General features: G+C 42.7%; 1 protein-coding gene across 15 annotated transcripts in view; it reads left to right on the forward strand.

Moving 5' to 3' along the window:
• VPS13D (vacuolar protein sorting 13 homolog D) overlaps positions 1-24,369 on the forward strand; it is a 218,683-nt gene that overhangs the window by 7,805 nt on the left and 186,509 nt on the right. For 14 of the 15 annotated variants that reach the window (XM_045570624.1, XM_036460898.2, XM_036460896.2 and 11 more), the window contains exons 3-18: positions 1,248-1,325; positions 4,765-4,955; positions 5,054-5,134; positions 7,677-7,793; positions 10,669-10,773; positions 11,880-12,050; positions 12,467-12,567; positions 13,349-13,517; positions 14,097-14,198; positions 14,346-14,529; positions 15,554-15,733; positions 16,840-16,970; positions 18,276-18,351; positions 18,766-18,936; positions 20,216-20,346; positions 21,936-22,068. In XM_045570624.1, the coding sequence (XP_045426580.1) occupies positions 1,248-1,325; positions 4,765-4,955; positions 5,054-5,134; positions 7,677-7,793; positions 10,669-10,773; positions 11,880-12,050; positions 12,467-12,567; positions 13,349-13,517; positions 14,097-14,198; positions 14,346-14,529; positions 15,554-15,733; positions 16,840-16,970; positions 18,276-18,351; positions 18,766-18,936; positions 20,216-20,346; positions 21,936-22,068 (2,121 nt within the window). The remainder of the gene's footprint in view (positions 1-1,247; positions 1,326-4,764; positions 4,956-5,053; positions 5,135-7,676; positions 7,794-10,668; positions 10,774-11,879; positions 12,051-12,466; positions 12,568-13,348; positions 13,518-14,096; positions 14,199-14,345; positions 14,530-15,553; positions 15,734-16,839; positions 16,971-18,275; positions 18,352-18,765; positions 18,937-20,215; positions 20,347-21,935; positions 22,069-24,369) is intronic. The other variant, XM_045570626.1, reaches the window with a different exon arrangement.

A 24,369-nucleotide genomic window follows, 5' to 3' on the forward strand; every position in this document is an offset into this window, starting at 1 on the left:
TGAACCTGGGACCTTTCAGTCCGCAGGCTGATGCTCTATCCACTGAGCCAAACCGGTTTTTGACTGCCTTCTCTTTTTGTAATCCCAGCGATATAGTGTCTAATAAGGACAAGGATTGGTATATGCGTGTGAATGAATGACTTCCATAGTTGATGGTAGGAGGGGAGAATGAGAAATCTAGACTATTCCGTGGAGGCGTCTTGTACTTGGGGGTTTAAGTCATTGTCAGAGCTGGGTCTGAAAAGGTCTTCAGTGGGGGTCCTGTTCGTTCCTTTGCCTTCTGCTTGGTTATTGCACCTGCAAGCGAAAGTGCGGAGGAGAACCTGCGGAGCTGGTCCCTCCAGAAGAGAGAGTCTGATTCCTTTTCATGACCAACTTCATCTAGCTCTCCCAGGCTCCCAGATGTTGTGTGCAATACACCTGCTTTGTGTGTATGTGTGTGTGTGTGTGTGTGTGTGTGTGTGTGTGTGTGTATTGGTAAAGAGAGCTTGTTAAAATTTTGCAAATTTCTGTGTTTCAATCCCAGGGATGTCTGGCAGGGGGCCCAGGAGCCTGCCTTTCCTCCCAGGAGATTCGGATGTTAATGGTCCTCTGGTGAACATTACCCTAAACTAGGGCCTTGCAAACTGGCCAACTGGCCAGGCTCCCACCTGTGAGATGAATGAAAATGGCTTCTATACTTTTAAAGGCTTGTGAAAAAACAAAACTAAAGGAAAATATACATCAGACACCAAAAAGCCTGAAATATGTACTCTCTGGTACATTACTTCATGTGCTGTTAAACCTCAGCTGTTAGTTACACGTCAGAGCGGGAGCCAGGAAATTACTATTGATTAGGCACATAGGCCGGTGCTTCTCTTGGCTTTTCGTCGCTCTGGTCTAGTTGTAAAACTTTCCCTTTAACCTTCAATGATTTGTACAGAGCAGGCATCTGCCGCATTTGTTGGATGTACAACAATATCATTTCATGATATTATTTTATTTATGTAATTATTTTTATTTTATTTTTCAATTACAGTTGGCATTCCATATTATTTTGTATTAGTTTCAGGTGTACAGCATAGTGGCTAGCCAGCCATACACTCAATGGGAACAGACTGATCTCCTGATATTGACAATATTCTCTGTGCTTGACTTTATGTCCCCATAGCTGTCAATTTATGGTTCTTAATCTCTTCATCTTTTTCACGCAGTCTCCCAACCCTCCTCTCCTCTGGCAGCCACTTGATGTTGTTTTTATTTTTTAGGTGCAGTTGAATTAGAAAACTTGCCATTAAAGAAGGATGCCTTGAAAGAACTGGAATTACCATTTGAAGTCAAAGCTGGTACGTGGAGCTAAGGAGAGGGAGGCAGTGTTGAGTGTTCCATTGTTTGGGACCTGAAATTGAGAGTCCCTGACTTGGGCTCTCCTTGACCAGGAAGAGGCAGGGTAGGAAGTATAGAGTTTAGACTCATCTTAAAATGTGGTCTCTAGGCCACTAGTATCAGGATGACCTTGGGGTGGTGGAGGAAGTCACGTGGCCTTTAACTTACTGAATTAATCTCCAAGGATGCATCATTCAACTTGTATTTAAAAAATAAAAAAAAGCTGAGACCGGTTTGGCTGAATGGATAGAGCGTCGGCTTGGGGACTGAAAGGTCCCGGGTTCGATTCCGGTCAAGGGCATGTACCTTGGTTCCGGGCATATCCCCAGTAGGGGGTGTGCAAGAGGCTGCTGATTGATGACTCTCTCTCATCGATGTTTCTAACTCTCTATCTCTCTCCCTTCTTCTCTGTACAAAATCAATAAAATATATTTAAAAAAATATATATATACGTATATATATTTGATTTAAAAAAATATATTTTATTGATTTTTCACAGAGAGGAAGAGAGAGAGAGAGAGAGTTAGAAACATCGATGAGAGAGAATCATCGATCAGCTGCCTCCCACATATCCCCTACTGGGGATGTGCCCGCAACCAAGGTACATGCCCTTGACCGGAATCGAACCCGGGACCTTTCAGTTCCCAGGCCAACCTTCTATCCACTGAGCCAAACAGGTTTCGGCTCCAGTGATTTTTATGTTTAGTGGAATATGAGACCTTCTGTTCTAGGTACAGGAGATTTTATTTTCAGATAGTTCATTATAAATATTACTGAGAGAGTTTACTCTATTGCATGAAAGTGGGCTCTGGAACAGAAATTGCCTTGTGTGGTGCAAACAATTTTTTATATTCTAAATCTGCCATTTTCTATATGTGTGACCTTGGGTAAGTTTCCTAACAACTCTGTGTGTACCTCCTCATCTTTAAGATGGGATGATAATAGTACCTACATCAAAGGGGAATACCTGAGTTAGTACATTAAACTTACTCAGGACGATGCCCGACACACTCAATAGATGTTTGCAACTATTCGATATATAGAAGCTCTACAGTTGTGAGGTTTGGTGAGGAAGCAAGAATTGTTCTGGAATAAAATATTCTCCATTAAATGATCACTTATAAAATTGGTCTCTATTTAGGCATCCCTCATCATTCAACAGTAGCCAGTTAATATTAGTCAGTTTTTCTTTTATTTTGGAGAACTTATATTACAATACAATGCAAGTACAATGCATATAAAAAACCTTACAGAAGATTTAGGCTTTCTTGAAATCAATTCAAGTGATGAGTGATCTGCCAGGCAGAAGCAGAAGCACCGACTCATTAGAATTTGAAGGAAAACTCTCAAGATGATCACACTTCAGAAAGAGTTATTGAAAGCTCTTGGGAAAGGTTGATGTTTTCTGATATTTTTGCAAAAATCATTTTTATGCTTGTTCTGCAAAATTAAAACCTTACAGAATTTATATTTTAGTCATATAGTTATTAGAATATTACATATTCTCTCCCCAATTAATTTTGGTTAGAATTGCAACTGTGCACTAGTTATTGTTAAAATTCTTTGCTGTGAAAAGTGATATGTTTCAGTTTTAATATAAATTTGACTAAATATAAGAAACTTATTTTTATTGTTTTAAATAAAATCCAAATTAAAATATGTTTTCTTTTTCATTATTGTAGATATCTGAATTTGGTACTGGATTGCACAGTTGATCACTTGGTGTCATTATTAAAAATGCCATTGTTAATGATATTCTTTTGTGTTAAACACGGGGGTGGGTACAAGTAGGTTTACAGCTGTTAGTACGTGAAACAGTTTATTCTTGTGTTATTGCTTATTATTAACCTACTTTTGCCCACCCTGTATAACTGATCAGTCTCACTTGAATTTTAGATCTTATAGGGCAGTGGTTGGCAAACTCATTAGTCAACAGAGCCAAATATCAGTAATACGATTGAAATTTCTTTTCTTTTCTTTTTTTTTTAAAAATATATTTTATTGATTTTTTACAGAGAGGAGGAGAGAGGGATAGAGAGCTAGAAACGTCGATGAGAGAAACATCGACCAGCTGCCTCCAGCACACCCCCTACTGGGGATGTGCCCGCAACCAATGTACATGCCCTTGACTGGAATCGAACCTGGGACCCTTCAGTCCGCAGACTGATGCTCTACCACTGAGCCAAACCGGTTTCGGCTGAAATTTCTTTTGAGAGCCAAATTTTTTAAACTTCTTCTAGCACCACTTCTTCAAAATAGACTCGCCCAGGCCATGGTATTTTGTGGAAGAGCCACACTCCACGAGCAAAGAGCCACATGTGGCTCACGAGCTGCAGTTTGTTGACCTCGGTTGTAGGGTAATTAGAGGCCCAGTGCATGAAATTCATGCACTCAGAGTGGCCCTCAGCCCGGCCTGCTCCCTCTGGCAGTCTGGAAGCCCTGGAAGGATGTCTGAATGATGGCTTAGGCCCACTCTCCACAGGGGAGCCAGTCAGACATCCTTAGCACTGCCACGGAGTTGGGAGAGGCTCCCACCACTGCCCCTGTGCTCGCCAGCTGTGAGCCCCGCCTATGGCACACTGATTACCATGGGGCAGCTCCTGTGTTGAGCGTCTGCCCTCTGGTGATCAGTGTGTGTCATAGCAATGGTCATTTCGCCATTATGTCAATTTGCATATTAGCCTTTTATTATATATGATGATTACTCCCCGAGAACTGTGCTGCTTTCAGAGTTTGGGCTTTCAGAGGTGGATCCATGAGGACAGGCCAGATATTCTTGTGCATTATTCCTCAGTGGTGACTTACCTCTAATTAATTGATTTTAAAGAAGGCTTGAGTTCTAGGAGGCTTGGCTACAAATGGTAGAACTTGGGAAATAAGCATCACAATTCTTCCAGGCTCTTTAGCTCTCCCAGGAGGCCAAGTTCTCATAAAGAATCAATTCTTCCTCGATGGAGTGCCACTGCAGCATCTCTGACGTGTCAGGGGGTATGTGCAAGATTGGGCATACTGTAGATCTGATAACTCCCAATAAGCACTTACCAGCCAGCAGGTTAATAACAAACAGGAAGTGAGGTTTATGCCCATGGGCTTGTGCAGGTGCCATGAGCAGAAAGATACCGCAGCTGGGGGGACAGGTAGTTTGCAGGAGAGAGCTTTTGCAATTGCTAAGGTCAAGTCGCACTGAACTTTTCCCAGCTTCCAGTTTATTGTATCTAATTATTACCGATCTCAGCCTACTAACGTTTGCTTCCCAAGTACGAGGACCTGGTGCCTGTTTTCTTAAATTAAAAAAAGGTAAAAATAATAATGCCCCCTCAAGAAAACTAGAAGAATGCAGAAAAAATAGGAGGAATTAAAAATATGTAAAGACCTTTAACAAGATTTTCTTTCTCCTAGGTTTAATTGGGAAAGTAACCCTTCAGATTCCCTTTTATCGCCCCCATGTGGACCCTTGGGTGATCTCCATCTCCAGCCTTCACTTAATCGGAGCCCCTGAAAAAATACAGAATTTCAACGATGAAAATGAGAATCTGTTGGAAAGGGACCGCAAGAAAGCTCTACTTCAAGCCCTGGAGGAGAAGTGGAAGGCAAGGCAGAAATCCTTTGCGCCAGAAGAGCATCGTGGTGAGACACGTGACGTGAGCAAAGCACCAGCTCCGGCTAACACTGGCTCTTTTCTTTGTAGAACGAACGCCAGCAGAAAGGGGAATCCTATTGGTATTCCGTCACTGCCTCCGTAGTTACGAGAATTGTGGAGAACATTGAAGTAAGTCCTGCTGACTTATAAAGTAGGAGCAGGAGAGGGGCTTATTTCTCAGGCTTCCCTGTATTTACTTCTGAGCTGTTTGTTTCTCATGGGGCTCGCGGATACAGGGTGTACCCTGTAGGTAGGATGACTGTGCAGGTGTGCCCTTTTCCAGGCGGTGCCAAGGGAAAACCTGAAAAGCAAGTCCCACGTCTAGGCTGTGGCCCAGGCCTTGCTCGCTTCGGTGAGCGTGAGGAGGAGTTTTCGTTTCACTTACATTGCACTTCACTTTCTGTTTGAATGTTGGAGTCCCACTTGCGGAAGGATTTAGCCACGTCACCTGCTAGTAAGCTTTCGTGACTTCTGTTTCAGGGCAAATCACATAAGCTCTCTGATCTCAGTTTCTTCATCTGGAAAACGAGAGCGGTCGGATGCAGCGTTTCTAGTTGATTAGATAATGAATTGTGAACAGCTCACTAAGATATTTAATCTCTCACTGATGTATCTGGTGGCAATTTGATGAGTATCAGTGTTAGGGCTATTGGCCACCTTTTCCACTTTAATTTCAAATTTGTTTTGTCCTCAAAAAACTAGACCAGAGACCATTTTCGTCAGCCCATACTCACTATCTCCAGGGTTTTCTTGCAATGCAATGCCCGGTATATCACTTACCCCCAAAATAGTCTGAGGTTGTTGGTTTCATAACTTTGATGAAAAGGCTGCTACATTTGAGGTGACTGCTTTGAATTCTGTTTCAGGAAGTTACTTCTTTTTTTTTTTTTTTTTTTTTAAAGCTGTCATTGATTTTTAAAAATTCATCATCATTTTATTATTTAAAAAATATATTTTTATTGATTTCAGAGAGGAAGGGAGAGGGAGAGAGAGATAGAAATATCAATGATGAAAGGATCATTGATTGGCTACCTCTTGCACGCCCCCTACTGGGGATTGAGCCCATAACCCAGGCATGTGCTCTCACCTAGAATTGAACTGAGCATGATGATCGCATTTCAAAGGAATGGCTTTCAGGTCCTTGAGTTGTAGGAAATTATACACACACACTTCAAAGGGATGGAAAAAGGATTAACAATTTTAAGCCCTGAGAGCAGTTATAAATGTTCTAAGAAAAGGAGGTTCTAAGAAATGATTGTCAGGTGTTGGCTAGAACAAACAAATAGCCCTGAGTTTTCTGGAGAGGAACTCGGAGAGGGGCTGGATTGTCCCAGGGACACAGCTTTAGGCTGCAGGAAGCCACATCAAAATTGGGTCAAGTTCTTAGGGGAGGGGCTTGAACAGAATGTTCTTGGAGAGTTTTTGCAGTTCTCAGGATGTACCACACTTGGTTTATCCATTCATCGGTGGATGGACATTGAGTGTTTCCAGTTTTTGGCTACTGTGAATAGTGATGCTGCGAACATTCGTGTATAAGGTTTTGTGTGAACATATGTTTTTGGTTCTCCTGAGTATTATATACCTAGGAGTGGAGTTGGTGAGTCATATGGTAACTGTATGTTTAATTTTTTGAGGGAACTAGCAAACTGTTTTTCAAAGTAGCTGCACTGTTTTACAATTGTACCAATAATGTATGAGCATTTCAATTTTTCCTTCTCCTCATCTGCACTTGTTATTATCTCTTTTGATTATAGCCACGCTAATGGATATGAAGTGGTTTCTTACTGTTTGTTTTTTAATATATATTTTTATTGATTTTAGGAAAGGAGAGGAGGAGAGAGATAGAAACATCAGTGATGAGAGAGAATCTTTGATCAGCTGCCTCTTATATGCGGCACATTGGGAATCAATCCCAAAATCCAGGCATGATCTCTGACTGGGAATCAGACTGTGATTTCCTGGCTCATAGGTTAATGTTCAACCACTGAGCCGCTGGCTGGGCTCACGGTGGTTTTGATTTGCATTTCCTTGGCTGACGATATGAGTATTGTTTCAGATGCTTATTGGCCATTTATGTGCCCTGTTTGGGGAAATGTCTATCCAAATTCTTTGCCCATGTAGAACTTGGTTTATTGTTTTGTTTTGTTTTTAAATTATTAAGTTGTAAGTGTATTTTTAATATCTAATTCTAGTCCATTAGGAGACATATGATTTGTAAATATTTTCTCCCATTTTGTTTTCGCTTTTTGTTATTTTTAATTCATTGAAGCAGCTTGCCTTTTCGCTATCTTGCCTTCATGGGCAGAGGGAAGTTAAGAAATAAGTAGGTACAAAGCGTATACGTCCTGCTGATTTCCTATGTCTAGGTGTGGGGACACGGGCAGCTCTGTCATAGAAGAGGGAGGGCCAGTTACCTGGGCACAGCGGTGTTCCTTCTAGTGTGTCTGTATGTGTCTTCTGAGTGACTTAGTGACAGTATTGTAGCTCTCTTCTGTGTGTGTCCAGTTTGTGATTCTATACCGAGGAGCTTGAGGAACAGTGGTTCTGTGATGTGTGTATACAATGCCAGCTCTGATTTACTCAATGTGGCTCAGGGTAGTGTGACTCCTACTGCCAGTATTACACCTGTAGTAGTTGCCTAAATGTGCTTTTATTTTTCTCCCCTTTGCAGTTAAAAATTCAAGATGTTCATTTGCGCTTCGAAGATGGTATTACCAACCCTTCCCATCCTTTTGCCTTTGGCATCTGCATTAAGAATGTGTCCATGCAGAATGCTGTGAATGAGCCTGTGAGTATGAAATCTGACTGAGCCAGGAAGAAAGCAGTCGTCGTGGGGAGTTTGGGCTCTGCCTTTGGTCATTTTGCATCATGTGAATGAGATTGCATTCTTTCCACCGTGGTCTTCCCCTGGCATGCGTGTCTCCTGCCTGTATGTAATACATCTCATTTGCTGACATAGGGAAACAGCTAATTTTCTCTGACCTTTTGTTATGTCACTCCTCCTTTAAATGCTGGTGCAGCCCTTTCATTTTACCCACAAAGGAATCAAGGTGAGGAGAGGCTTTGGTTTTCTTCTCATACCATGTGCTCTCCCAGGAAAACTCATCTGTCTCATCGCTGTAGTTCCACCTGGGAATGTTTGCGGATGGATTCCACTTGAACTCCATTCTCCCCCTCCTGATTGACCTTTATGTTCATATCCATCTACCTGTGGATACAGAGTCCTCTCGGGCATTTAGGCTTGTCATAACCAAAACGATCCCATTATATCCCATCTGTCCAATTTGCTTCCCTGACACCAACCTTTTCCCTTTTTTTCTAACGTTACTGAAGGTCCAAACAAGCAAATGAAAACCAGCATCTTTTGAACGCTTTTATTGATTTTTTTTTCCCCTTTTTTTACAGAGAGGAAGAGAGAGGGAAAGAGAGTTAGAAACATTGATGAGAGAGAATCATTGATCAGCTGCCTCTTGCACACCCCCTACTGGGGATGTGCCCGAAACCAAGGTACATGCCCTTTGGCCGGAATCGAACCTGGGGCCTTTCAGTCCGCAGGCTGACGCTCTATGCACTGAGCCAAACCGGTCTTGGCTTATGAACGCTTTTATGTGTGAGACACTGTTCTTTGCGCTTTACACGATTGCTCATTGAATTCTCTGTACTTTCGCCACCACTGTTGTCCTGGTATGGCTGGGGATGCTAAGGTGCAGAGCGCTGAAGGGAGGGTGGGTCAGCTCTATATTTGGGCTTGGCAGATTGGTCCCCTACCTGTTTTTGTAAACAAAGATTTATTGGATCACTGCCATGCCCTTCGTGTGTATTGTCTAAGGCTGCTTTTGTGCCACAGTGACAGAGTTGAATCATTACAACAGAGACTGCAGAGTCTACAAAGCCTTAATATGCATACGCTGGCCCTTTTCAGAAAACATTTGCCATCCCGGCTCCAGCTCATGTGTTCTTACCCACTTCCCTAATATCTAGAAGCTCTGTGCTCATCCTTCCACTTCTCATTCCTCAACAAAGATCCATGTCCATTGGATCACAGCGTCCTGCCGATTTTTCCTGCACAGTGTCTCAAATGTGGCTCTTCTCTTAGTCACACTGCAACTGTCTGAAATCAGGATCCTGTCAACTTCTGCCTGGGCGGGCTGATAAAGCATCCTGTTCCGTGACCTCCTTGCTCCCCTCCCGGGCTCTTGATTCATTCTGTGCCAACGCTTCCCACCCTTTTCCACGCCACAGCACACAGAAAACAAAGATAGTATTTGTACAGGACACGGGGGCAAAGGATGTGGCTAGCTCAGAGTAACCAAGTATTTCTAAAAAGTAATTTGATCCTATAAACTTGCTCATCTTTTTAAAAAATATATTTTTTTATTGATTTCAGAGAGGAAGAGAGAGGGAGAGAGATAGAAACATCAATGATGAGAGAGAATCATTAATTGGCTGCCTCCTACACACCCCCTACTGGAGATTGAGCTCACAACCCAGGCATGTGCCCTTGTCCAGAATTGAACCCGGGACTCTTCAGTTCGCAGGCCGACGCTCTATCCACCGAGCCAAACTGCCTAGGGTGTGCTCTTTATCTTGACGTGACGCATGGCTCCTTTTCTCTGGCACACCACGGGGAGCTCTGCTTTGCACTGTTGCCAGAGTTCTAAAAGGCTACCCGGTCCTGGTGCATACGTGCGTCAGAACCCTCAGAGCTCCCTGTCACATAAAGTCTGAGCTCCAGAGACCCTGCTGTGGTATATACGTCCTTTCTTAGTGTGTCAGGGTCCGGGCACAGCCATAACCAATGACCTCAACTGGGTGGCTTCAAACAACAGAAATGTATTCTCTCGTTCTGGAGGGCGGAAATCCAAAATCAAAGGGTTGGCAGGGTGGATTCTTTGGAGGCTCTGAGGGAAAAACGTTCCAGGCCTTTCTCTTTGCCTCGGTGGTAGCCTTGGCATCCTGGGCTTGCAGATGCATCTTTCCAATCTCTGCCTCTTTTTTCACATGGCCTTCTCGGCTGTGTCTTTCCCCCCCTTTTCTTCAAGGGCACCATAGGGCCCACCCTAAACCAGTATGACATCATTTTAGCTTGGTTACATCTGCAAAGACCTGGTTTCCAAATAAGGTCCCACCCACAGGTTCTGGGAGGACATAACTATTTTGGGGGAGGAAACTATTCAACCCAGAACGCCTAGTAACATCCGATCTACTTTTCTCAACACCTAACTACCAAATATGTTCACACACACGTATGATTATTGCACGTGAGCCGTGCTCCCGTTACACAAACTCGCTGTCCTCTGAGGTTATCAGGCATTTTGTATCGTTGGTCCTACTCTTTGCAATGCCTCCCAGGCCTTTCCTCTTACCAGCCTTATGCCTGAAACTTACACATCTCTGTCTACAGTGCTGTTTTCTCTCTGTTTGCTCATGGCATCTTAAATATTCTCCCCCCTGCTTAATTAAAATTATTTGCATGTTTGTGTTCTCACTTAGCTGGATTTGAACTCTGGGAGAGTAAAACCACACTTAAGTCTAGTTTTGTATCCCCAGCACCTTGCAAAAGTGCCTGATAGATGATTCTTTACAAAATGGCTTGTTGAATGAGTGAATGAATGAATTCATGAATATGGAGTCATCTTGTTTTGTTCCCTGTCTTACCTCAGGTGCAGAAGTTAATGCGGAAAAAGCAGTTAGATGTGGCAGAGTTTAGCATCTATTGGGATGTCGATTGCACTTTATTGGGGGATTTGCCTCAGCTGGAGCTACAGGTATGATTCTGGCAGAGGGCTTTATCACAACATTACACTGAAATAAAGTGGTGCAGGGTCACTGTTGTGTAGGTTTTTGTTCTCCGTGTCTCTGATTATTCCTGTGCCCATCCCCCTCTAGGCACCCACTCCCATGTGTGTTGCTTGAGGTATTTGCTATGTATGTAACTGAACAATATGTAGTGTTTTGTATATGTTTTACATTTACATTGCATTTTAGATTTCCTTGTTTTCTTTTTTTCACTTAAGGCTATGTGTTTAGGATGGATCAGTGTTGCTGTTTATTCTTCTAGCTCATTGCTCTGACTACTGCATAATCCACTGTATGCATCAAATATATGGTTATCCATTCTTCTAGCCACCATATAGTAGGCATTCAGATTTTCATTGAACAAAGAACCAGAAAGGATTCTTAAAGAAGAGCTTTCTTATGTTTATGTTGACACTTCACCTTTGGTGGAATTCCGTTAAGAACTACTTAGAACAACCGGTGGTCTGCAGACCACTGGTGGTCATTGAGTCCAAATGGTTGGCAACCACTGACTTAGATAATTATAAATCATCTTATATAATAAAAGGCTAATATGCAAATTGTCCTCTCTACCAGGAGTTTGACCAGGAGTTCAACCGCCAACCGCCCTTGGCCCCTCCCCCTGGCTGGTCCCAGATCGCCCTCCACTTACCCCAATTGTGGGTGGGTCAGCCGGACCCCACCTGTGCATGAATTTGTGCACCAGGTCTCTAGTTGTATATAAAGTATTACTGTTTGTGAAGGCTTACAAAAAAATCTGTTTAATCTTTTTCTAAAGTAATTGTAGTTGATTTAAGTGAAGTAGAGAAAAAGGATTCGCTTTTTGTCCCACCCAAGATCTTTAGCTTGCATGCTATTGTATGGAATGGTTTTGTTTTGTTAATTTGATTAAATAAATACCGTGCTTCCATACAGTACAGCAGCATGCAACTATAAAATCAGGGCAAAGGCCATATATAATGGTCTCTAAGATACAGTATTACGTTTAAAAAACCAAGGCAAAACAGGATATATACCATTTGTGTAAGAATGGCTATAAAACCAGAAAACTGATAGAGGTTCCCGTGTCGCTCAGGAGGCCATGGGCAAGAGCATGGAGAGCCGCGATCATCACTACATCCTGGAGCCTGTGTGTGCATCCGCCCTTCTGAGGAGAAACTGCTCCAAAGAGCCTCTGAGGTCTCGGCACACTCCCCGTTTTGAATGCGACATCCAGCTGGAGACCATCCCCCTGAAACTCTCTCAGGTACCCCCTGTCCCCCCAGTGGTCTGTGCTCTCACTGTCAGACTCGGAACTGGGGTGAGTGAGCATGTCGGTAGAAGGTACCCCAGGAGGGAGGAAAGGGCACAGAACGTTGTGTCCACAGTTGTTGTAGGTGTAGAATCTATCGCCTGTAGTGCGGTCGGATTGGGCGGATCTCAGGTTAGTTCTGAGTTGGTTTTTAAGTGCTGGGCAGAGCACAAGAGCACAGTCATATCAACACTGAACTGTCCGTGTCCCGGGAGAAGTGCCACTTGGTGCTGAAATTTGGTCTTCCGGTTTGCACTGGTTTTCAATTCAGTGGATTGACTAATATGAGTTGTTCTTGTGAGATGCATGTCTTAACTGGGTAAAAGCAACAAATCAGTTCTAACCTAGCATCTCTTAATCTCTATTAAAAGCTGCAATACCGGCAAATCATGGGATTCCTCAAGGAGCTGGAACGGAAGGAGAGGCAGGCGAAGTTTCGAAAATGGAAACCCAAAGTGGCCATCTCTGGGAAGTAAGGGCTCTCCAGTTGTTGTATATGAAGTACAGTTTGTTTGTTTTTTGTTAATAGATCAGAAATATCCCTCACTGTTCTTTGCACATCATGGCTAGAGATCAAAGTAGAGTCGATTTTTCTGGCCTTTAAATGCCATTTCTGTTGTTTATCACTATTGATATTCTGACTGTCTGCTGATTTGGTGACGTGTTTCGCCTTCGGTTGGGCGTGGTGGAAGTGAGAAGGGCCTCTTGGTCTTGGTTAGCACGTAGACTGGGGTTGCTCGGATGGGACCTGATTCTTTGAATCTGCTTTCCTGTGTCTTTTCTCCCAGGTTGTTTGGTCGACACTTATGTAGTGCACTTTCTAACTTCTATAGCGAAAAGAAATCTTTTCATGCTGCAGTGATAAACTGGGCCAAACCAGTATATTTAAAATTTTTTAGGTCCTGTGCATTCCCATATCTTTTCTGAAGTATTCCACTTAAAATCTTCAGTGGTCAAATGCTTGGTAATTATTTTAAGATGGCATTTACCTTCCAGTCACCACTTGACTGTCAGTGGAGGGGACTGATATGGGTCATTCAAATCAATTGAGGGAAATGATACTATATGATGTAATTTGTTTTCCCCCATGTTGAGTTTATCCCAATATTTTAAAATGATTTTGCGGCAAAAAGTGATGGCTGACAAGAGAAAAATTGTCTCATAGGAGTGGTGTTCTGTGGGCTGCCCTGGGTTGATAGCATTTTAGTTGTTTTTAATGGAAGCAGTAATGACATTGTTACGAAATATTTCAGCTGCCGAGAATGGTGGTATTTTGCCCTGGATGCTAACCTGCACGAGATCAGAGAGCAGAGGAAGCGCTGTACCTGGGACTTCCTGTTGCACCGCGCCCGAGACAATGTGTCCTACACCGACAAGTACTTCAGCAAACTGAAAGGAGGCGTGCTGTCTGCAGACGACAAGGTGAGCGGACCTTTCCTTGAGTATCTTGTCGTCAGGGGTTAAGAATGCTGTTCTCTCAAAGGCTAAGAAAATGGAATCTGGGAAGGAATCAAGTCCCTTGCTAAGGCATTTCATTCATGGGATAGAGTGAAACACACGTAATTTCCTTTTCCTAATGTCAGGGTAGCTAATTCTGTCCTTTGCACATTTGTATGCAGCTGGCGGCCATTGGTCTTTTCTAACTAGCAAGAAACAAATGAAAATCACTACCTCCTTGCAAATGCTCGTGTGAAACAAAGGAGCTGGAGGCCTGCACACTTCCGGTGTAAACTGGGTCCTCAGTTTCCTCATCTGAAGTGGGAAGAATCATAACTAGTCACCTTTCCTGTAGTTACCGTTGGTCTCAGGGACCAAGTACGGTTGGGTTATGTGGACGAGCTGTTTAAACCGGAAGCAGAGCAGCCATGGACCTCACTCTTTGTCTTCATTGTTTCTTGGCCTCCAGTGGAGATGCTGGGGACCGGTCCTTGTAGTGAGTGGTTTGCGAGAGTGTCCAGTTCTCCGGAGCTATAACACCTGTCCTGTTTGGTTTTATTTCAGGAGGAAATGTGTCGGATTGAAGAGGAACAGAGCTTTGAGGAACTGAAGATTTTGCGTGAGCTGGTGCACGAACGATTTTACAAGCAAGAGGAGCTGGCAGAGGTAAGGAGCCCTCTGGGAAGACGTGCTCGGACCCTGCACTCTGAGCGATTCACCTTGGATATGCTTACGCTTTGCGGGGTGGAGGGTGGGCAGCCACAGCTGGTTCTGTCTGTGGGTCCTCATGTTGCTCATTGTTGATTGCCACAGAGCCTGCGAGAGCCTCAGTTTGATTCTCCAGGAGACTGCCCAGGAGAGCCAGGCAGCGGTGCGGGCAGTGGGATGCTGCAGTACCTCCAGTCCTGGTTTCCTGGCTGGGGCGGCTGGTCCGGGAAGCCAGTGGAGGGGCTGTCAGCAGAGCAGCACGAGCAGTGGACTCCCGAGGAGATCCTGGGTAAGGCGGGCTCCTTCCCCTTAGCCCCTGGGTGGCGGTGAAGGGAGATGCTGGGTTCATAATAATGTGTCTGTTACTTTTGAAACAACCCATACTATTTTCAAGCAAACAAATAGAAATGGAGGTTGGTAAAACGGCCTGTCTCATGTTCATAGAGCAGAGAGGAGGTTTTGGGAGACACTTCATTTGCAACTCTGTTATTAGATTTGAACATGAGCACCTTGTCAGGTGGATTTTAGCGTCAGGCATGGTAAGAGAACTAAATGTGAGCGAGTTCCGAAATTTTAAACTCTGACGCTCCAATCCCAGTCCAGAGTGGCTCTTCAGACCCACCCTGCCCAGTATGGTTTCCATAGCCACACATGACCATTTAAACTCTAACTAATTAAAATAAAATAAAATAAAATAAAATAAAATAAAACAAAACATTGACTTTCTCAGTCACGCTGGCCATCTTAGCCACACGTGCTAGGGGTGCCCCCTGCCCTGGACAGTGCAGGTGAGAAGGTTGCACTATGTTGGGCAGCACGGCTTTATCCTTGCACGGCAATACTTGCCTGTGAACCTGAACGTCCTCCTGGTTGGGATAAGTTGATAAGAGCCCCGATGAAGCATTTGGGTCGTTTTAAATTATCGAATAAAACAGTCACCCGCAACTATTGAGTTCTTTTCAAAGAAAGGGAAAATGGATACACACGTCATCCTGATTGATCGGTGTGCCTGGTTTTGCTTCGGACGTTTTCCCACATTCTTTCTTTTTTTTCTTTTTTAAATATATTTTTTATTGATTTTTTACAGAGAGGAAGAGAGAGGGATAGAGATCTAGAAACATCGATAAGAGAGAAACATCGACCAGTTGCCTCCTGCACACCCCCCACTGGGGATGTGCCCGCAACCAATGTACATGCCCTTGACCGGAATCGAACCTGGGACCCTTCAGTCCGCAGACCAACGCTCTATCCAATGAGCCAAACCGGTTTCAGCCCCACGAACTTTCTTAACGCCGTTTCTTTCTCCTGGGCAGGCACCGAGGACTTCTTTGACCCTGCCGCGGATGCCTCCTGCATGAACACGTACACCCGGCGGGACCACGTCTTCGCCAAGCTGAACCTGCAGCTGCAGCGTGGCACCGTGACTCTGTCGCATCAGGAGCCGGGCACCCCTCAGACCCCGGAAAGTGCTTTCATGCAGCTCGAGTTCTCAGGTACTGCCCCAGGAACCCCCTGCTGGTGGCGATCTCTCAGAGGACCCGTGTCCACGTGAACCTCTTTATTTGAGTAGTTACGTGCTGGAAAGTTGCCGAGATTGTTGTGGAAGCACACAGTTAGGTGCCTAAGAGCCTCTGGCTGTAACACCCATTAACCAATCAGTACAGAACCTTGTCTCACGTGTGATGCGTTTAAAGATACCTTATCTAATATATGCTGTTGATTCATAAATGCTGAACTCACGGCCAACAGTAGTGTAACGCCTGCCTGAGGGAAGTGTATCTAACACAGAGATTTCTCTGTAAGACACACTGCAGCACTATGTGTGGAGCCATTGTGAGCAGTAAGATCAACAAAAAGCAGGAAAAGGCAAAAACCTTGGCACTTAATGGGCTGTGAAAGGGCACAGTGTACAGTGCGAGAGCTGTAACAAGAAGGCGGAGCGTGCTTTGTTCAACCTCAGCTAGGAACGCACATTTTTTGCTGCCCTGCCCATGTCCTTGAAAGCACCACAAGCATTGATTTGGGGGCGACATATAAATTTTAGTGAGTAGATACACTCACAGATACGGAATTGGCCAATGATGAAGATCAGTTGTGTTTGACTTCTTCTTGTGACTTTGCATTAAAGTTGTATAAATAAATACAGATGTTGGTTTTTACATCTCACAAATATCTTATTTCATTTCATAAAATAGTCACTTACCTGAAGTTTCTAGTATAGCTTAGAGGTAAATGACCCCCCCCAAACAAACAAACAAACAAACAAACAAACAAAAAAACCAGTTTGTTTGACATAATCTTGAGAGTCAGTTAGGATTTCATAAACTTAATATGGACTAACGGATTGCTTGAATTTAATTGTAAAGTGCTCTCTTTAAAATTCATTCTGCTATGAAGTGTCTGATATCCTTATATATTTGTATAGGTGGGTTTACACACATAGACCTATAGATAAACAGATAGGGGTTTTTTGTTCTGATTTCAAGGCAAAATAGTTCATGATACCTACTAGTCCTCTGTAAAATATTATACCTAATGCTTATAAAACACTTCAGGCTGTCATGGCATAGTATCAACTCGTATATTTATTTTTTTATAGACGTAAAGCTTTTGGCAGAATCCCTTCCTCGAAGAAATTCTTCCTTGCTTCTAGTCCGGTTGGGTGGACTGTTTCTTCGAGACCTGGCCACAGAAGGAACCATGTTTCCTCTTCTGGTCTTCCCTAACCCGGTATGTACAGCGGGGGTGGGGCGGGGTGGGGGGTTGGTGGCGAGTCCATCTGGGTGATGGTGATGCAGGTCTGTTTTAGGAAAGCAATAGTTAACATTAACTTGATTCACTTTGACATTTGATCATCTTGAGACAGATGGACAATTAAAGACAATATGGAGTTAGTTTTTTATTTTTATTTATTTGTCTATTTATTTATCTTAATCCTCACCCAAGGATATTTTTTTCCATTGATTTTTATAGGAAGGGAGAGAGAGAGAGAGAGAGAGAGAGAGAGAGAGAGAGAGAGAGAGAAACATTGATGTGAGAGAGAGAAACATTGATGTGAGAGAGAAACATCGATGTGAGAGAGAGAGAGAGAGAGAGAGAAACATTGATGTGAGAGACATTGCCTGCTTCCCACGTGCACCCCGACTGGGGCTGGGCATCAAATCTGCAACCCAGGTACAAGCTCTTAACCAGAAATCGAACCTGAGATCCTTTGGTGTGTGGGCTGAAGCTCTAACCATTGAGCACTCTGGCTAGGGTTAGATAAGTTTTAACATTTGTTAGAGAGCAAATGTTGATGGGATTTATGGCAATGCCCTTTTCTTCCCCTGAACAGCTTTATAAGTCAGTGTTGTAGCGTACATGGAATAGTTTGCTCTGATTTGGAAGAAAATGCCATTAACACTATTGTTTTCTGCATTTCAAGGTTAATGTTTGATGTTCCTCTGTGTCTGACAGACCTCTGACCCTTAGTCACTTGATAGGACCTATTCTCTTTCTAAAGTTCCAAGAAAAAACACCTCAGTTTATATATACACATATATACATATACATATACATACACACACACACATATATATATAAATAAAATTAGCATATATATGTATATATGCTAATTTTTACATAGAATATTATTTACTAGTTAGATCTTCAGTCTTGACAAATTGTCCAAGATATGGTTAGAATAATTGAATAAACTTAGCCACTTACTCTGCCCATAATTTTTGTTGTTGGGGTGTGTGTGGACTTGTGGAGATAGTGGGAGTGCAGAGGGAGGGTTTGAACAGCTGTCCACGGTTAATGTTCCTCATTTAGCAGTCATTCATTAAATGCTCAGAATGCCAAGAGGCACTGTCAATGCAGGAGAAAATGTGTGTTTTCACTAGGGTGGGAGAAAGGCACAGACTAGCGGGATTGTTCTACAAGTTGTCTGTGATCTGATGTCAGATGAGTTTTGATTTGCTTGTGCTCAGTGAGAGCGAGGCCAAAGTTTTGTGTCTTTTCCCGCTGACATTGATGCATTTTGTGTGTTAATAGCAAAAAGAAGTTGGCAGAGTTTCACAGTCTTTTGGTCTCCAAACAACATCTGCAGACAGAAGTGATCACTACTCTGGTAATTTGTAATACGTTCTTAGAACTAATCCTGAAAAATACGATGATTACAGATCATTTTTTTATAGACGTAGTCTTGGTTAGCAGTAAAAGAGGGGGCGTGCCCTGTTGTGTGCTCGGTGCTTTGCAGTATGGACCCGTGTGACTTGGAGGCCGCCTGGCGCTCTCCGGGGCAGCCTCTCAGGTCTTCAGGGTGCTTGCTTTTCATAATGGGAGCAAATGCAACCACCTTTCTTGAGGAGTCCTGTCACAAATAAGGGTCAGTCCTTATTAGGGGTCATAAAATGTGTGTAAATGTGAACTAATTGGGAAATAATTTAGGAGATGTCTTTTCTCTGAATGCCTCCTAGACCAGTTAAGAATCGGGTGGTTGATTTTGCCGTGTTCTGTTTTCTCACTCTGGTTCTCTCTCCAGCTGCGGACCCCGATGCCCCGGTGTTTGAGATGCTGTATGAAAGAAACCCAGTGCACAGCCATTTCGAGAGGCGGCTGAACGTCAGCACCAGGCCCTTGAACATCATATACAATCCCCAGGCTATCAAAAAAGTAGCTGACTTTTTCTACAAGGGAAAGGTTCATACCTCAGGTTAACTTTTTTGTTTGTTTGCTCTAATGTTCCTTTCTCAGGACATCTTTCCTGTCATTTCTGGCGCTCTGGACGAGGCTTATTGCACGTTCAGGTGGCCTGGTAGTGGTGGAAAATGCCTGCAGAGCGCGGGGGTGGGGTTGTCTTCGTAAAGTCACTTTTCCAGGAGGAATCAATATCCTTAAATGTTGTCTTTTTCTTTGCCTCCATTTAGCCAACATTTTTTAATTCTTCCCATTTCATTTGGATGGCGGTTTCCTTGGCTACCCAGGATATTTTTGATCACTTGAATTTAGGAGGCATGTCCAAGGATTCCCTTCTGGATGGCAGATAGAATCAATGTCTGGTTTTCGTGCTTGGTGCAGCATTAAATTCTGCCAAGTTCATCACTGCTCTCTCCCACACCACTGACATTAGTTTTCCTTTGTTTTCTGCAGTAGGTGCAGAAAAGGTACTTTTGTTGAAGGGAAATTGATAAAACAACATTACTTGGCTAAATGTATTCTCCCTCCTTCTTATAATAATTAATGAAGCTCTTTAGTTTTTGGTCTCTTTTTGAATTCTTTTCATGTAAATACTAGCCATACATGTCTTGGCTTCTTTGCTCCATCACTGATAGAATATAGAAGATATTTCCCTCTAAATTCCATGTCTTCTTTCTTTAAAAAATCTCTCTCTCTCTCTCTCTCTCTCTCTCTCTCTCTATATATATATATATATATATATATATACACACACACACACACACACACATCAATACATATATTTATATATATTTTTTTACTGATTTCAGAGAGGAAGGGAGAGGGAGAGAGAGAGAAATATCAATGGTGAGAGAGAATAATTGATTGGCTACTTCTTGCACACCCCCTACTGGAAATTGAGCCTGAAACCCGGACCTGTGCCCGTGACCGGAATTGAACCCGGGACCCTCAGTTTGTAGTTCTATCCAAATTGGCTAGAGCCCAATTCCTCTTTCAGTGTAATGCCATGCTTTTAAGGTTTTGCAATAAAATAGTTTGACTCTTTCAGACAATAATTCAAGAAATCCTAGTACCTTATGTACCTTCCCTGCCTTTCTCCTCAGGGCAGTCCCTCACCCACCTGTGCCTCGTCCCCGTTACCCTCTATAGTGCCCGGCCAGGCCGGAGGAAGGAACTGTTGTCAGAGACTGTTTTTTGGTTTTGGTGGAAATTCTTGGTGAGAACAGATGTCACAGCGCTTTCGACCACCACGCCATTTGCAAGGTCTGATTCTCCTGTCTGTTTCAATCTTGCAGGTTTTGGTTATCAGTCTGAACTTGAGTTGAGAGTGGCTGAAGCTGCCCGAAGGCAGTATAACAAACTGAAGATGCAGACCAAGGCAGAAATCCGACAAACTCTCGATCGTCTGCTAGTGGGGGACTTCATTGTAAGTGGGTGTACATCAGCACTCTTGCAGGGCTGGGGAAGGGGCAGGTATGCGTTCTGTCAAGTTCTTTACCTGTTTTGGATGGGCATGCTTGTATCAGTTAAATTGATTAAATTGAAACTATGAAATCCTTATCAGCTAGCAAAAAAAAAAAAAAAATCTTTTATAGTCAGAGTTTAGTGAATTAAAAAATAAAAAATAAAGATGAATGTCTGACCAAATCATGTTTCTTCCTTGTACCAAATCTAGAACATTCTCAAAACTCATCTTTGTTCCATTTTCTAGACCTGATATTTTATAAATGTTTCACTTATAACCAGATTTATCCCTCAGTTTCCATTCCAGGATATGATGGTCACTTTGTGATGCTAAGTGACCAGCTGATGCATGGATGTCATAGACAGGGAGAGCCAAAAAACATCAGTCCAGCCAAACTCAGTTTCCTAACACTAGCATGGAGGTGCACTGCCAAGACACGGCAGTAGATGGCGCAGTTAGAGTGTAGCTTTTGGACAGTGCAGAGCCGGTTGGGGTGTAAGGGATGGCAGGAATGTTCTAAGTAAAATGTTTCAGGATCTGTGCATAGTAGGGGATGGAAAATCAGTACTGTTTTCTGTTTTCGTGTGTGCGTTTCAACACACATTACAATTAGTGTCCTATTAGACAAAGATTTCTCTTTGATAACATACACATTAGCTTTTACTACATACATGTAATTGAGGTCATTTTAGTTGCAGGGAAGAACAGGTGACACATTCATGAATTCTGTTTTTTTTTTGTTTTTTTTTAAATATATTTCACATGTGAAAGCTTATATTTTTCACTAAGGTACTCTAGCTTGAAAGTCCATAATTACTACTCTATTCTATATAATAAAAACCTAATAACCTAAGTGTCCAACCATTTGACTGTTCAACCAGTTGCTATGATATGCACTGACCACCAGGGTACAGACACTCTGACTGGTAGGTTAGCTTGCTGCTGGGGTCCAGCCGATGGGAATGGGTGAGATGGGCTGGACATTCCCTAGAGCCCTCACGCAGTCCCTCCCTGGCCCTGGCCGTGCACTAGTGGTGTCCGTAGGCCTGGCCTGTGCCCTCTTGCAAATCCTGGACCTCTCAGGGGATGTCGGAGAGCCAGTTTCAGCCCAATCCCCATATGCCAGGCTGAGGGACCCCACTGGTGCACAAATTGTGCACCGGGCCTCTAGTGAATAAATAAAAATGTTTGGATTTCTATGTTTATTTGAGCTCCATTATTTCTGCAATACTTTATAATACTAAGTTATGTAGATTTACAAACAAGATCTTTCTTAAAGGATGGGTCATCACAATTAAAGAGCAGATAAACCTCCAAACCAGTAATTTGCTAATTTCCCCCCACTTGACATTGCCTGTGGTAATGTCATAATTCGTTAAGCTTTTGGATCTGCTTTTGTTTTACACTTTGTGTCTAATATCAAAGACCATTAAGTCATGTGATATCACTAGAGGTGGCCTTCAGAAGCCTTGAGCCCTGACTTATGAAGCTGTTCCGTTTCAGCAATGTAGTTAAAAGTTATTTAATTGTAGTTTGTTTTATTTTTACAGGAGGACAGTAAACGGTGGACTGTACGACTAGATATTTCTGCCCCTCAAGTGATATTTCCCGATGATTTCAAATTCAAGAATCCTGTGTTAGTTGTTGTGGATCTAGGAAGAATGCTACTGACAAATACCCAAGGTACAGTGCGAATGGGGTGTAATGAAAACATAACTTGGTAGGTTAGTCTGTCTATGCTTAACCAAATAAAGCTTCAAAAAAGGTTTATTAACATTTTAAAACTCCAAAGTTCATTTGTTACTTTAAAAATAACAGCTTTATTGGGATATATTTTAATATGTATAATTCATTCGTTTTTGACATATTGCTAGAATCGTGCGTCTGTCACTGTTACCTAATTCCAGAACATTTTCATCATCTCAAGAAGAAATTCTAAACCCATTAGCAGTCACTCATTCTCCATCACCCCCTCTCCCAGCCCCTGACAACTACTAATCTATCTCTGGATTTCTCTGTTCTGAATATTTTTTTTGGGGGGGGAGGGGAGAGCGGGGAATTTTAGAGGATGTTTATAAAAGCTGGAGACAATGAGACAGGAAGATCTGGGGAAATGAGCCTAGTCTGGTCTGCTTTGGCTCACTAAGAAGTCAGAGAAAAGGGGGCTTTGGGGACAGGCTCCGGAGGTTTGCCTGGGATGAACTGCTGCTGCCCTTTGCTGCCCTGGTTGCAAGCCTTATGGGGTCCCTTAGCGTTTAGGAGATGCATGTCTTTGGGGAAAGAAGTGGAGGGGAGGGCGTGGGTATGCTCCTGAGAGACAGAGAGTGCCTGTTCTGAACAGTTTATAAGAACGGAATTATCAATAGGCTTTTTATGTCTGGCTTCTGTCACTTAGCATAGTGTTTTCAGGGTTTATCCACGTTGTGTCATGCATAAGTACTTCATTTCCACTTAATGGCTGAATAATATTCCTTGTATGAACATATCACATTTTACTTTTCCATTCATCAGGTGACGATGTTTGTGTTGCTTCCACTTTTTGTCTATTATGAATAATGCTGATAGGAACATTTATGGGTAGACTTTTATGTAGACATGTATTTTCAGTCTCTTGGGTATACTTCAGTGTTGAATTGCTAGGTCACATAGTGACTTTAGTTAAACATTTTGAGGAACTACCAGATTGTTCCCTAAAATGACTACACTATTGACTCTTACTAGCAATGTAAGAGAATTTCTCTACATTCAATTTCTCTACATCCTCACCAACACTTGTTATTATCTGTCTTTTGAATTATACCCATTTTTAGGAATAATATAGTATCTCATTATGGTTTCTTTTTAAAAAATATTTTTTAAAATTGATTTCAGAGAGGAAGGGAGAGGGAGAGAGAGATAGAAACATCAGTGACGAGAGAAAATCATTGATCAGCTGCCTCCTGCACACCCCACACTGGGGGTGGAGCCCACAACCTGGACATGTGCCCTGACTGGGAATCCAACCATGATCTCCTGGTTCATAGGTCGATGCTCAACCACTCAGCCATGCTGGCCAGGCCTTTTAAAAATTTATTTAATTTATTTTTCTCATTGTGATTTTTATGTAACATTTTATATATATATTTAAAAAAATATATTTTATTGATTTTGTACAGAGAGGAAGGGAGAGAGATAGTTAGAAACATCTATGAGAGTCATCGATCAGCTGCCTCTTGCACACCCCCTACTGGGGATATGCCCGCAACCAAGGTACATGCCCTTGAGCGGAATTGAACCCGGGACCCTTCAGTCCTCAAGCCAACGCTCTATTCATTGAGCCAAACTGGTTTCAGCAACATTTTATATTTTAATAAACATTATTCCTCAGCATTTAGTTTCAGGAATAGAGATTTAATCTATTTAGAAATATTAGGGACATATATAAAAAGAGACTCCTGGCCCTGGCCCTGGCCCGTGTAGTTCAGTTGGTTGGAACATTGTCCTATACACTGAAAGGTTGAGGGTTGGATCCCAGTTAGGGCACATAATGGGTTTGATCCCTGGTTAGGGTGTCTAAGGGAGGCAACCAATCGACGTTTCTCTCTCTCATTAATCTTTCTCTCTCTCTTTTTTCCTCCCTCTCTCTAAAGTCAGTAAAAACATGTCCTTGGGTGAAACTTAAAAAATAAATAAAAAGTAAAGAGAGATTACCTGGAAGGTAATTTTATTGCTATTATAAAATCCCCAATATAGTCATTTTTATCTTGAGGTGGGAGGGAAGAAAGAGAGGATTACTGGCATAAGAGAGATTAAGGAAGTTTATCAAATAATTTTAACGTTATCTTCACTGAGAAAACCCTAAAAAACAGACTAGGGTAGATGATTTGAGCAGGAGTGGTAAAGTTTGGTACAGAAGGGAATGTTAAAAGGAATTAGATCTGAAGGAAAGGTCACAACCACAAAAAAGCACCCACTTGAATTTATAAGACATCAACATGGAACAGG

Source organism: Pipistrellus kuhlii, unplaced genomic scaffold (genome assembly GCF_014108245.1).
Source record: "Pipistrellus kuhlii isolate mPipKuh1 unplaced genomic scaffold, mPipKuh1.p scaffold_m20_p_34, whole genome shotgun sequence".
NCBI lineage: Eukaryota > Metazoa > Chordata > Mammalia > Chiroptera > Vespertilionidae > Pipistrellus > Pipistrellus kuhlii.